The sequence below is a fragment of the Phacochoerus africanus genome, chromosome 4 (genome assembly GCF_016906955.1).
Source record: "Phacochoerus africanus isolate WHEZ1 chromosome 4, ROS_Pafr_v1, whole genome shotgun sequence".
Lineage (NCBI taxonomy): Eukaryota > Metazoa > Chordata > Mammalia > Artiodactyla > Suidae > Phacochoerus > Phacochoerus africanus.
The window spans coordinates 90,013,244-90,026,650 of record NC_062547.1 but is presented as its reverse complement, the minus strand read 5'-3'; the positions used below and the strand labels follow the sequence as shown (position 1 = coordinate 90,026,650).

Below are 13,407 nucleotides of genomic sequence, written 5' to 3'. Positions count from 1 at the left end.
TTAACTTTAAATAGACTTCATGTTTGTTAAGTAAGTAACCAAGTCAAAATGAAGCATAACATTTCATTTCTAAGGACAATAAAATATATGTAATCTGCCACTTGTATCAGAAACCAAGCTTACAGTCAGGTTTATTTAACAAATGTTATCACTGCTCATGAATTTGAAGACTACTGCTTAGTCAGGAGAAACTTTCCTAATATATCAAGTTATCAGAAAGGTACGAACAAAGAAGCTTTCTTTTCCCCAAGGGTACATTTGGATAAATTAAAGTGCCTGTCTCCCACACTATCATCTGGAATAAGTTTACATGGAAACATGAATATAAAATAGGTTAAAGGGGGGAAAGGGGAGTACTTTTGCATTCTTTAATGAAAAATTAAGAGTAGTTTTTAAAAATTATTATTTTTGCTTGTTTTTTGAGTCTGGCTGATACTTTATCCTAATTATAAATCTCACATAATTATTTTCATACCCATAGTGGGTTTTTTTAATACACTAATAACATGGGTTGATCTGTCCTTGTGACTTCAGCCAGTAGTGGAAGGCAGCCAGATTCAGCATATGTAGGACTCCAGCTACTTGTCTGACAGGCGTCAAAAAAAAAGTGTCTATGTTGATATGTGAATATAAATCAATTTAAAACAAATTATTGAGGCTTTTATAGAATGTTATTCAAACTTCTGTAGTTTATTAGACCAGAAGGCAGCATAGTCCCTGTTCATAATCTACAAGTCCATTGATACAAACCTTTATCTGATATATGGTAATGAAGGTTTGAAAAATAGTCTCATCTTTTTGAAAGGGCCCATAATGTAAGTGAGCAATTTTGATGCTTACACTACATCCATATCAAAAGAATCAACCTGCTTATAACTGTGTGCTGAATTAGATTAGCCTTGCCAAAATAACATCTAGGAAACTGGATCTGTTCATACTTCACAGTTATTTTGTGAGTTATTTTAATTAAGTGTTGTTGATAGAATATCTAAGATGTATGGAAGATAAGCTACATATTTATGCTTTATCAGCAGACTATGCCAGCACAAGGATGTCATTTTGTGAACTAAATTATTTCAATACTAGTTGGAATTAAAGTATGTTAATCAGGAGTGTCTTATCCACTGGAGTGTCAGTAATGCCTGATAGAGATTTTCTTGAAAAATAAAGAAGAAACTGAACAAATTAAAATGCATAAATTATAAAGTAACTGATGAAATTATTTGATGTATAATTTATGCTTCATTACTTTTCTACAGAAAATTCTTGAAGCATTTCATGGAATTATAAAAATAAAAACATGTGAATAATCTTACTATATGAACAGTTGCTGAAATTAAATGTACAAGTCACAACACTCTAATGTTCATTTCAAAATAATATTCTCAATATTGTTTATTACTGATAATGTATGACTTGAGTTCTTAACAGAATAAGAAAACAAGATTTACTTATGAGTAAAATTTCAAATTGCAAAATTGAGAATAGAAATCAATATAGGACAACCATGTAAAGAGAATTGAGCTAACTTAAAAAATGAGCACAGAATGAATAAAAAGTCATGTTTAGTTTTTAAAAGAATGTTTATGCTTTGGATAAAATCTTATAGTGAACATATTTTATTACCTTTCCAGAACTATAAATAAATACTTATAATCTTCCATATTTATCATTTAAAAAAATTGTGTTTAGCAGATTTTTCCCTTGAGTCTAGAATAATTTCCATGTCCCAGAATTGCATATTATTCTGTATGTCTTCTTAAAACTGTATATGAAAAACATCAGAAAAAATATTAAATCTGTCTAAAGCCATATATTCACAGGACCAAATAAGGTAGACATTTGATCTTTGTGTAGTTAATGTAATTACTAAAGGTAACCCATATTTTTCTTGTCTGTATATCACCTTATACCTTGTGTTTCTAGCTAAATGTTAAGGGAAGCAAATTACTTTTTAGCAAATAGCGATTTCCCTTATCGATTTTTGGACTAAAGATGACTATGTGCTGAAGACAGTATGATGTTTAAAACAATATTTAATACTCTTATTCAAATGCTGAGCCTCTTCTTAATGGAAAGAAAATATGTAAGCTAAAACATGTTTCTGAGAACTGAGGATTACAGCTCTTTGAATATATTTCAGTCTAAAGACTGGAGTTTTATGTCTACACACAACGCTATATGAGACAAGCAGCTCAGATGCCCTGCTATATGGAATTGTTGACAGTTCTCCTGGCTGGCCTCTGCTTCAGAAAAAATTACCACACTTTTTATTTTGGCCAAAGCATACATAAATTGACATCCTGCTATACCAAAGAGTACTTACTAAATACTGCTCCTCTGTAGAACAACCTAAGAATCATTATTTTCAACCCTGACACCTCAGAAATAGTCAAAGAAGCTTGAAAGCAGTAGGAGAGAGTAAAAGACTTTTTAGTTATCTAAATCATAAATTCTCTTATATGCTATTGATATGAATATTGTAATTATAACTCAGTATTATCTTGGAGTCTCCAACACTTTCTTACCTACTCTTAATGGGCCCTCTACAAGATATAATTTACCCTATGTAAGCAAGCTGAATTTTCCCCTCCACACATGCAATCATTTTATCATTAGACAACCAGGTATACTATACCAATATTGTACCTTATTCTTTGCAGTATCGGTAAGTACTACCTATTTTTAACCAGCCCCATAAATTGGCCAGATGAGATTTCAGATGAGAGAATCAAACTTTATCATATCTTTTCTGGTTTTCAGAGTCTTCCGTCAATGTTGTTCATGTCCTCAGTCAGTGAGCCAGCTATGGAAAACCACCAAGTATTTATTGAATGCGACTCTGTGTATTCTCTTAGAATGTGCTGACTGCTTCCTTCCCTTCCTCCTGAACCTCATTATAGGTTATCACATTATAATGAACAGTTTGATTATGATAATACTCTTCTAATAACACCACATTCATGTACCACCATTCCCTACCCACCTTCTATTCCCTTTCAGCATGTGACTTAAGAGCACAAATAAATGGACTAAAGACAACATATATTGGACAAAAGACAAAACTCTACCAAAAATGTTCAAGAAGACGGAGATGGAGCTTACTGTATTTATTTCAGTTGCTGAATTCTTTTCTTCCAGTGAATCAAGAGAGCTTTATAAGCGAATTAACTTTCTTACCTGAATTATCACTGCCTTTTCAGCTTTTCATGTTTAAGTGGTAGCGAAGGCAAAGAATTCTACATTAAGTGAATGGTTGCACAGTTGCCGGGGGGTGTAGGAGGAAGTACCAAGTCAGGCAATTTATTTATAGTCAGCTGGTTTTAAGAATGAAGTATGTTTACCTGCCTTTGTTCTATAAAGATATTACAATAGCAGGATGTTATAAAGCTGTAATAAAACTTAAGTGGCAGTTGATTAAACTTAAGTGGCAGTTGAGAAATTTGATCTAGTCCACTCTAAACTTTTTTCTGTAAAGTGTGTCAAAAAGGCATATTCAAACAAAATTCTCTATTAGATTTTATTATAATCGTACAACACAGAACTTATAAAACTTCAGTTGAGTTGTTTTGTGAAGAAGTTGTGTGTGTTCATTTTTAGATTATTTTGTTAGTTTGTATTTTCTTAAACTTGGTAATTGTGTATTTCTTTGCCATTTAAAAATATACTATTTTTTTCAAAATCAAAAGCAAATTTCACATGAATAATTTTGTCATCGAGTTCAAAATTACTTTAAATTATTATAATTCCCATATAATTGTATATTGTAGAACATACCTCAGACTGCTACGTTTTCGGAAATGTAAACTGTCCCGAATGTTACATTTTTTTTATCTGAGGACGTATTAGTCTTCTTTTCATCATTGATTTGTTCTAAATTTTGCTAATATAAAGTGTAACTTAAAGAAGCTTTTATTTTTTAATGATTTTAGATTTTATGGTCAATTATCACATCTTAAAGACCAAGAATTTAAGAGTTTCTAAAGTCACATTGAAATATGTAAAATAAGTATAAGGGGATTATACACTGCTACATCAATTTTAATGATTCTTAGAAATACCAGTTTTATTTCATGAATGGATTGCCTTGACATTAAGGTAGTAACTCTGATCTGGTTTTGTGTTCTTTTCTCTGAAGTAGGTTCCTTCATGGCACACACAAGCCTACGGTGTGCTGAATCTGCTAGGATAGCAGTGTGAACAAAGTGCTCAGGAGATGGAGGGAAAGGAGCCTGTAGAAATTCCTTAAAAGAGGAAGTCATATTTAAACTGACCCCTGGAGGATTGGTAGAAATTTACCTGGCAGAGAAAGGAGAGTTTAGAGTGATCTCAAGAAATATCCTGGTACTGATAAATCATAGTTATGTTTTCCAAAAACCATTGAAAATGTTAGAAAATATTACCAAAGTTAACATTTGAGCAATGTGTCCTTTAAGATGTACAGTTTAATCGTGTATCTATATAATGAAGTTAGTGCTTACAATGGTTCTCATCACCTGTAATTTCAGGATGGGTAAATTATTTATAGAACAATTTCATTGAGGGGGCGGGGAGTCTGGGATCCTCAGAGAAGGAAAGATGAGAAAGAGCTGATTCCTTCTCATTCTTAGGGAACTGAGATAAAGTATTAAATGGTTCATGAAGATCGAATAGGAGAGGGAGACTACTACTTCCCACTAGCAGAAAAGGCAAAGAACAAAGGAAAATCCCTCTTTTAGGAAAGTAGAAGTTTAAAATTTCATGAATAATTCTTGATATAATGGACACTAATAATCCTTTAAGATTGAGTGACATTCGTTCTGAAATTATGATTCTAAGTGGTGTGATCTTTTCTCTAAAAGACTATTTGGAGCAAATGATCTGGATGCTTAGTTTATATTTCTATTAGAGTTTGTTTCCCTTTCATTTAGTCATCAAATATTTACTGATGTTTCTGGCTTTGTAGATATTTATATTCCTTCCACTTTGGCTTATCCCATTCATCCTAAGTAGATAACTGAAACATGTAGAAATGAGAATTTACGCCTATAAATATATTTCAGTATGTCAGAGTACTAACTGTGCTACTCAATTTATAGAGAAACTTAGTCTATGAGTTTTGCCTAATTAAGCTTTTTAAAAAGCATGGCCTTGATGTTCAGTCATTCATAGCACTACATGTTCTTATCAAGTAGGGATGCTGTAATAAGACTTCTGAGGGAAGGTACAAGATGGAAATATTATTTTCTTTGGGTTTTCATTGATATTTGCCGTTTAGAGAAGAAAACATTCTATTTCTTCCAGATTAATGGAAGAAATAATTCTTCCAGAAAATTCTTTCTCCTCTTAATTATAAGTGAATATTGATTAATCCTAAGCAGAGGGCAATGATCTTTACTTCTTTAATGTCCACCCACCTAAAACAAGTGCCTGGTGGGTATTTAATAAATATTTGTCAAGGGCATTCCCATTGTGGTGCAGTGGAAACAAATCCAACTAGTTTCCATGAGAATGTGGGTTTGATCCCTGGCCTTGCTCGGTGGGTTGGGGATCCAGCGTTACGGTGAGCTGTGGTGTAGGTTGCAGACACGGCTTGGATCCCACATTGCTGTGGCTGTGGTGTAGGCTGGCAGCTGTAGTGCCAATTCAACCCCTAGCCTGGGAACTTCCATGTGCCACAGGTTTGGCCCTAAAAAAAAAAAAAAAAAAAAAAGCAAAAGCAAAAAAAATTTGTTGAATGAACAAATTTCTAGCGTATCTTTTAATCGATAGGTGCGGCTTTTTTATTCTCTCTGTAGACCTTTGATCTGAACAAAGAGCATCATTGTTGGTTGGAGAATTTTTTTCTTCAACAAGGTTTTTTTCTTTCTCTCTAAAAAGCATGGGAATACGTCAGTCCCACCTCCACACACTTCAAATATTTATAGCTATTTATAGTAAACTCATCTTTGTACTTAAGGGTAATGCTGGAAATAATTTTTAAAAATCCACAATTCCGTGTTCATTATTACTTCCCAAGAGACTTTTGAGATCATCCAGGCCAACCCTCTCACATTAAGGTTGAGAAAACTAAAGCCCTGTAAGGTCTTTGGTTTAGGGTCCCTCTGCTAATTAGTGGTGATGCAAAAACTAGAATGCAGACCTTTGGCTCCCGGTCACACACACTATAACTTTTTTAGCCCGTTTTCCAAGGGGAGGGCTTTTTACACTTAAAATATTGATTCATCATCCTGACATCATTAAAAAAAATTTTCCCCAAATATAAAGAGTAAGCACACCTTCATGGCTAAGGACTCTTTTGAAGAACCTGTTCTTCCCAGGTTTATCTACATAGAGAAGACTGACAGGTCTGTCAGTATATGTATTTTATATTTAATCAGTAGATAATCTCTTAGACTACCACTTACCATAAAAGAATTTAAATTTGTTTTAATATCTTGAATTATATTTGAAGGCAAATTGACTCCTGAATAGTGAAATATAAACATTAGTAGAATACGCTCAGTTGCTAATATGAACTCTCTCTTTTTTTTTTTTTTGTCTTTATGGGGCCACACAGGAGGCATATGGAGGTTCCCAGGCTAAAGGTCGAAAAGGAGCTACAGCTGTAGGCCACAGCAACAGCAACGCCAGATCCAAGCCACATCTGCAACCTACACCACAGCTTATGGCAACACGGGATCCTTAACCAATTGAGTGAGGCCAGGGATCAAACCTGCAACCTCATGGTTCCTAGTCAGGTTCGTTTCCGCTGCATCACAATGGGAACTCCCCTGAACTTTCTTTAGATTCTATTGCTGCGTCTATACCTCAACAAGTAGGCAGTTGAATACCTAGGCGGTTAACTATATAACTTAAGAATCAACCAGAATATTAAGAGTTGATGTTGTAGCAGCACTGATTGGATAGTTAAATGCTTTACTTATAGGAATGCTTATATGTTAGGGAAAAGTAGATTTTTTTCTAAAATAACTATTTTTGTTTGATTTTTGGCTGTAATTGTGTAGCTATAGATAGAAAATTTTAAGTGGTTTTCATTTTTTTATAAAAATTTTTTTGAATGACTTGAGGGGGGATATAAGAGGAGATAAATTAGTGAGAGACTCTTTCTCCCAGTCTTATTCTTTAGGGTCCTTCAGGTTCCCAACTACCACATGCCCTGTCTGTCCCTCTCCTAGACCTTTGATGGGGTGTCAGGGCCAGATAGGAAAGTATGACAGTCCCATGAAAATACGTTTATTCACAATGCTATTGATGATAGAAAACTTATCTTTTCAAACAGTCCATGTATATGAACACTATAACATTATTTTACATTCAGAGGAACATCCAAATCTCAAATGCTCCATTTCAAATAAAGTACATCGCAGTGTTTATTGGTATTTAGTAGTGTTAAATGAAATTGTGAAATTAATTTAAATTGGTAAGCACAATTTGCACACAGTTGTTAAACACAATTTCTGCCTTGTATTTTATTTCAAAGTGATTTTATTATAGACAGGAATTATTATCAACCTATTTTTATTTCTCCATGTTTGTGTCATAAGACATCACTTTGTGAAAGAAAGGCAACCACCCCCACATCAGTGACACAGTATTTAATATTAAATTTTTTTAAATGAGTCTCGAATTTAAAAGATAGTTTCATAAATTAAATTAGGCGATTCGGAAAGTTGCAGAGGGAGTGTGAATATTGGGTTAAACCTCTAACTGACAGTATAGTTAACTAATCTAATTTAGAGTAACTTCACAAATGAGAAGACAGAGTGAACTTTGATCAAATGCGTGAAAATGAAACATTTTTAAAATGTTAAAACCTGAAAATCCACCTAAGTTTCATCACCTGAAGTTGACAGTATTATCTGAAGAATACTCTATTTCTGTCCATTTAAAAAGACCTCTTAGGAATATGTTAACATATAAGAACATAGTAAGCAAAAAGCCAAATAACTTTAAGTTCTTCTGGTTTGTTTGTCAGACCCTCCAAAACAACTTAAAGTCTATACCACATAAAATTGTTAGGATTTTATGTTTCAGATGCTGCTTTCAAAATAACCCTGGAAAATATCTATAGCCATGAACTGCAGGTCTAATTTCTAAAAATGTTTGTAGAAATTGCATTATAAATGTGCAATTATGTAAAGTATTATAGATTTGGCTTACTCATGCCTTTGATAAATTAGTTTTTTTTTGCTTTTTTTTTTTTGCTTTTTATGGCTGCACCCTCAGCTGTAGAAGTTCCCAGGCTAGAGATCGAATTAGAGCTGTAGCTGCCAGTCCTCACCACAGCCACAGCAACGCAGTATCCCCGTTGCCTCCGTGACCTACACCACAGCTCTCACAGCAATGCTGAATCCCTGACCCACTGAGTGAGGCCAGGGATTGAACCTGCATCCTCATGGATACTAGTCGGATTCGTTTCCACTGTGCCACAACAGGAAGTCCTGTTGTTAACTTCTCTATGAATTCATTCTTGATATTTTACTTAATATTCAGCCCTTTAGAGTTGATAATTTGGTTATATCACATGTAATTGTGTATTGTAATTAATTAAATGGGGGGGGGGGGTTCCTGTTGTGACTTAGTGGATTACAAACCTGGCTAGTGTCCATGAGGATGTGGGTTCGATCCCTGGCCTTGCTCAGTGGGATAAGGATCCTGCATTGCCATGAGCTGTGGTGTAGGTCACAGATGCAGCTTGGATCCCACTTTACTGCGGCTGTGGTGTAGGCCATCAGCCACAGTTCCATCAACCTCTAGCCCAAGAACTTTCATATGTGTGTCTGTGTATATGTATCTATATCTATATATATAGATATATAGATATAGATATATATGAACTTCTGCTTTTCTATAGAAATTGAATTTTTAATTTTAGAAGTAAACTTTTAAAAATTTGATGCCCAAATCTGAGTGATCAAAAATATTCTCCTTCCACTTAACATTAAACAATAATTAAAATGATACCTTCAGGATATTTTTCAGACAGTTTTGGAACTGACAGTCAACTTAGTAGCCTCTGATTCATCCAACAAGATAAATTGACTTGAGTTTTAGTATAAAGTCATTTTTTTCTTTTGTTAGAATTACATATAACATACACACAGTATTATATATAAAATAAATAAGAATCTGCTATATAGCACAGGGAACTATATTCAATATCTTGTAATAACATACAATGGAGAAGAATCTGAAAAATAATGTATGTGTATAACTGAATCACTTTGCTATACATCCAAAACTAACACAACATTGTAAACACACTATACATCAATTTTTTAAATGATTGTTTAAAATAAGTACACAGCTCATACTTTGCTAGGCTCAAAATATGCAAAGAAATTTCAACTTTAAAATTTACAATCAATTTTTAATTATAACAAATGAAAGAAAACCAAAGCTCTTCTAACCACAAAAGACCCTTGGAAGGGAAATTTCTTTACCATTTTAAACAAAACTACAAAAGCAAAGATGAAGAAGCCTGACAGCTTTAAAATTATTAAAGGAAAATGATAACCAAATTGGATAATTCAGTGAAAAGTATATACTCAGAATCCAGTTTATATAATGCTGTACCAGTCTTCCTGAAGTCTTTACTAAGATTCAGTTGCATAAATTTCTTAATCCTAACTTTTTGCCAATTAGATAGCATCACCTTAATTATAATTGACATTTTTTAAAAATTTTTGCCACTGTTACTTTAGTCATCTTTGATTATTTTACACTCTCTTTGAAAATTCTTGCAGATATTCTACAAAATAAAAAATAGGAAGGTAGTTTTTGTTAAAAGTATTTGTTCCCCTGAAAGCAGCCAGGATAAGGAAGTAAATTGATTTATGTTTTGTATAATTTTAAAACTCTTTAAAGCAGTTTATTTTCAGATCTGTTTTTACATTGTGGTTTTTTGGTTGTTTTGTTTTACTTCCATAGCCTTTTATGTCACCTCGATATCCTGGAGGTCCAAGGCCCCCACTGAGGATACCTAACCAGGTAAGATTTCTGTGTGCTGCTTAAGTTTGGGATGTGTGTGTTTGTGTACTTAAGAATCAATAAAAATCTTGAAAATGTCACAAATATTCCTTTCCTATAAAATATTAAATTATCCTTCATCCCATTTAATGCTACTTAGAGTGATACATAATCTACATCAAGGATTGGCAAACTAGAGCCCAGAGTTCATTCAGTAATGCATTATCTGTGGCTGCTTTTATACTGCAATAGCAGATTTGAAGGTGAAAATGGAGACCATATGTGGCCTGCAACCCTAAAATACTTATTATCTGGATCTTTACAGGAAAAAGTTTGCTGACCCTTGGAGTCTACCATATACTTTGAACCTAACTTTTAAAACATATATAGTTTCAGTGAATGCTGATTATACTGTAAAGAATGGCAATAAAATTTTCTATGAACATACTTAAGTTCATTTTTATTAGTTTCAGTAATGTAACTTAACATTGGTATCAATTTTACCCAATTATAGTGGCATAGCAGGCATATAATTAGCTGCTTCTAGAAGGGTTAGCTCTGTTAATAGTTAACAGTAGATCATCCAACTAATTTACCTACAAGAGCTCTGATATTTCATAGACTTTTGTCCTCAAACAGTTTATCAATATATTTATTTGCTAAACAGAATAAAGCAGTTTTTACTTGCAGGTAGCTTATACTTTAATTTTAGGATGGAGATAATGTGTGTGTGTGTGTGTGTGTATCACAGGAAAAATTACTTAAATGTTTAAGCATATGGAATATTTATGTCAAGATACTTTTTTGTCACTTTCTTTATTCTCTGTATACTTATTATCTCAGATCTAAAATAAACCCTGTTAACACAATAAATTCTTTTTCATGTTTTTACAATTTCCGCTTCCTTCCTGACCCAAAGTAGAACAAGAATGCCGTGCTTTCTTTGATAGCGCATTTGATAACAATGGAGTTCTGCGTCTCTTCTCCTAACTCTTTGAAATTGTGTAGTGTCCTTGAAGTGTCCCAGCTGCTGGTGTTCTCTGCTTCTAATGCACAGCAAGGCATGCCAGCACCCATATTCACCCCCAGGGAGACCTTTAAGCAGGCAGCAGTGCTGGTCACCTCATGGCTGCAGTGCTGGAAGTCCTCACATTAGCAGTTGGAGGAGTTTTCTCCTTCAGACCGAATCTGCATTCAGTACATAGGGCCAGGGGAACATGGCATGGAATGGGAAAGGGAGACGCAAAGATGCTAAGTGTTTCAAATGTAGGAATATTATTGTCTCTGTGGGTGAACCTGTGTATATCAACAGTTAGATCTACTTACAGATGCCTGAGTCTATTAAATTTCTTTTTTAAGGACAGATGGTTATATCTTTCATTGGCATTTGATGGTGTTTCAGATAGCCCATCCATAGCTTTATGTATTTCATAGCTGTAAGAGGTTTGTAAAAATCTCAATTAGGGAAATGTGAATTTCTTGTACAAGTGTGCTAGACTTTTTCTGATTCCATTTATTCCATATGAATAATGAACATCTCATAGAATTATTGGAATTGCATCCATTTGACATTGTTGAAATGCCTGCTGTGTATGAGCTACTAAGCTAAGTTCCATATCTAGAGAAACTGACAAAATAAAAGACATGTTTTTACAAAGAGGAGTGGCCTATGGAATTGTAAATCTAGATTGTTTGAATTTTTTAAGAACAAGTATATAAAGCCTTTGGGTTTTAAAAGAGGCAATTAAAAAGTTAGAGGAAATAAAGAGTTATGATACAGGTTATTTTTTTCTAAATAATTTTAAATGGACTTTATCTAAGTATATTTTAAAACAATTGTACTCTTCTCTGAGTGGAATTTTTTTGCCCCAACACCGTATAGAGTTAAACTTCATTAATCCAGACACCTATCTTTCAAACGTATAATAATTTACATTTACACTATTTTTTTAATGTTTTAGCAAATTTTTTAATATAAACATCATTTTAGGAAATGTTTTAACTATTTAGGAGCATGACCTTTTCAAACAACAAAACAGTCCTTCAATTCCATTATGCAGTCATTGAAGTAGAATTAGCCAAGCTATTTTTAGTAATTATTTGGAATGATATATGTAAAAATGAATATATTGTTTTAAATTTAGTTAGTAATTTAGTCTTTATTTTAAATGCTCATAAGCTAAGAAAATTACAAATGGACTGTTAGCTTCTTCAGTTGTATTAACTAATAATTTTGAATAGGTAACAGATTCTCCAGAATTTATAATTACCAATGATTAGACTATTCTTTTTTTAAGTTCTTCTGATCTGGTTTTCATGGTTCTGGACTAAATCCACAATGGCTTATACTCTGCATATTTGGAACATGGTATAATATCACTATGCTCCCAAAATGCAGGAAGGTAATAGTATCTAAAATGATGAAACAAGTAAAATTACAGAAATATACAAGATAGCAAAGAATATCTATGCAACAACACCTGAAACACAGAAATTGGAATTGGTTCAGCTGTCAAAATAGGTTGGTGGTGTTGAGGCAGCTATAACCTGGAGGTCTTTATGCTTCTCATAGATAAAATGCTTAATCTGAAAAATTAATAGTATTTATTCAATATTATGCTAAGGAAACCAAGACAGCCATAAATAGAGACTATTAACAAGTGACACCTGAATGAACTTCTGCTTTATTGATTTTACAGAATTTTGAGAATTTATACTCCATTTCTCACCATTCCTGAAACTCATAGTTAATGCAACTGGCCATTTTAAATTCTAAAACTGATTTCAACATTCTGAAAGCACACTACAGGAGTTCCCATTGTGGCTCAGTGGTTAATGAATCTGACTAGGAACCATGAGGTTTCAGGTTCAATCCCTGGCCTTGCTCAGTGGGTTAAGGATCTGGCATTGCCATGAGCTATGGTATAGGTCGCAGACGCGGCTCAGATCCTGCGTTTCTGTGGTTCTGGAGTAGGCTGGCAGCTACAGCTCTGATTAGACCCCTAGCCTGGGAACCTCCATATGCCGCAGGAGCAGCCCAAGAAATGGCAAAAAGACAATAAATAAATAAATAAATAAATAAAAGCACACTACATATAACCATTCTACTGAAACTCTCAAAGATATTTGTCCAATAATAGACAAATGAGTGGTTAAATAAATTATGGTATATCCAAATGATGAAATAGTATGCAGCTATTTAAAGGCATGTTATAGAATTAAATTTATTGATATGAAAAAAATTCTCTGTGATCTATTACCAAATGTAAAAAAGGCACAAAAGATAGTTTGTCACCCTTGCTATATTACTATACAAATTCATTTCCACCACTCAACACTCTTCCTGCCCCACAACACACACACACACACACACACACACACACACACACACACACGTCAAAAAGACTAATGACTATATCCTTTATTTTTGGGTGGTAGGATTAGAAGTTTTTCTAT

General features: G+C 33.5%; 1 protein-coding gene across 5 annotated transcripts in view; it reads left to right on the top strand.

Annotated features, from left to right (window-relative positions):
* SSBP2 (single stranded DNA binding protein 2) overlaps nt 1–13,407 on the top strand; it is a 310,607-nt gene that overhangs the window by 235,763 nt on the left and 61,437 nt on the right. For all 5 annotated transcript variants that reach the window (XM_047778217.1, XM_047778218.1, XM_047778214.1 and 2 more), the window contains one exon: nt 9,913–9,972. In XM_047778217.1, coding sequence (XP_047634173.1) covers nt 9,913–9,972 — 60 coding nt within the window. The remainder of the gene's footprint in view (nt 1–9,912; nt 9,973–13,407) is intronic.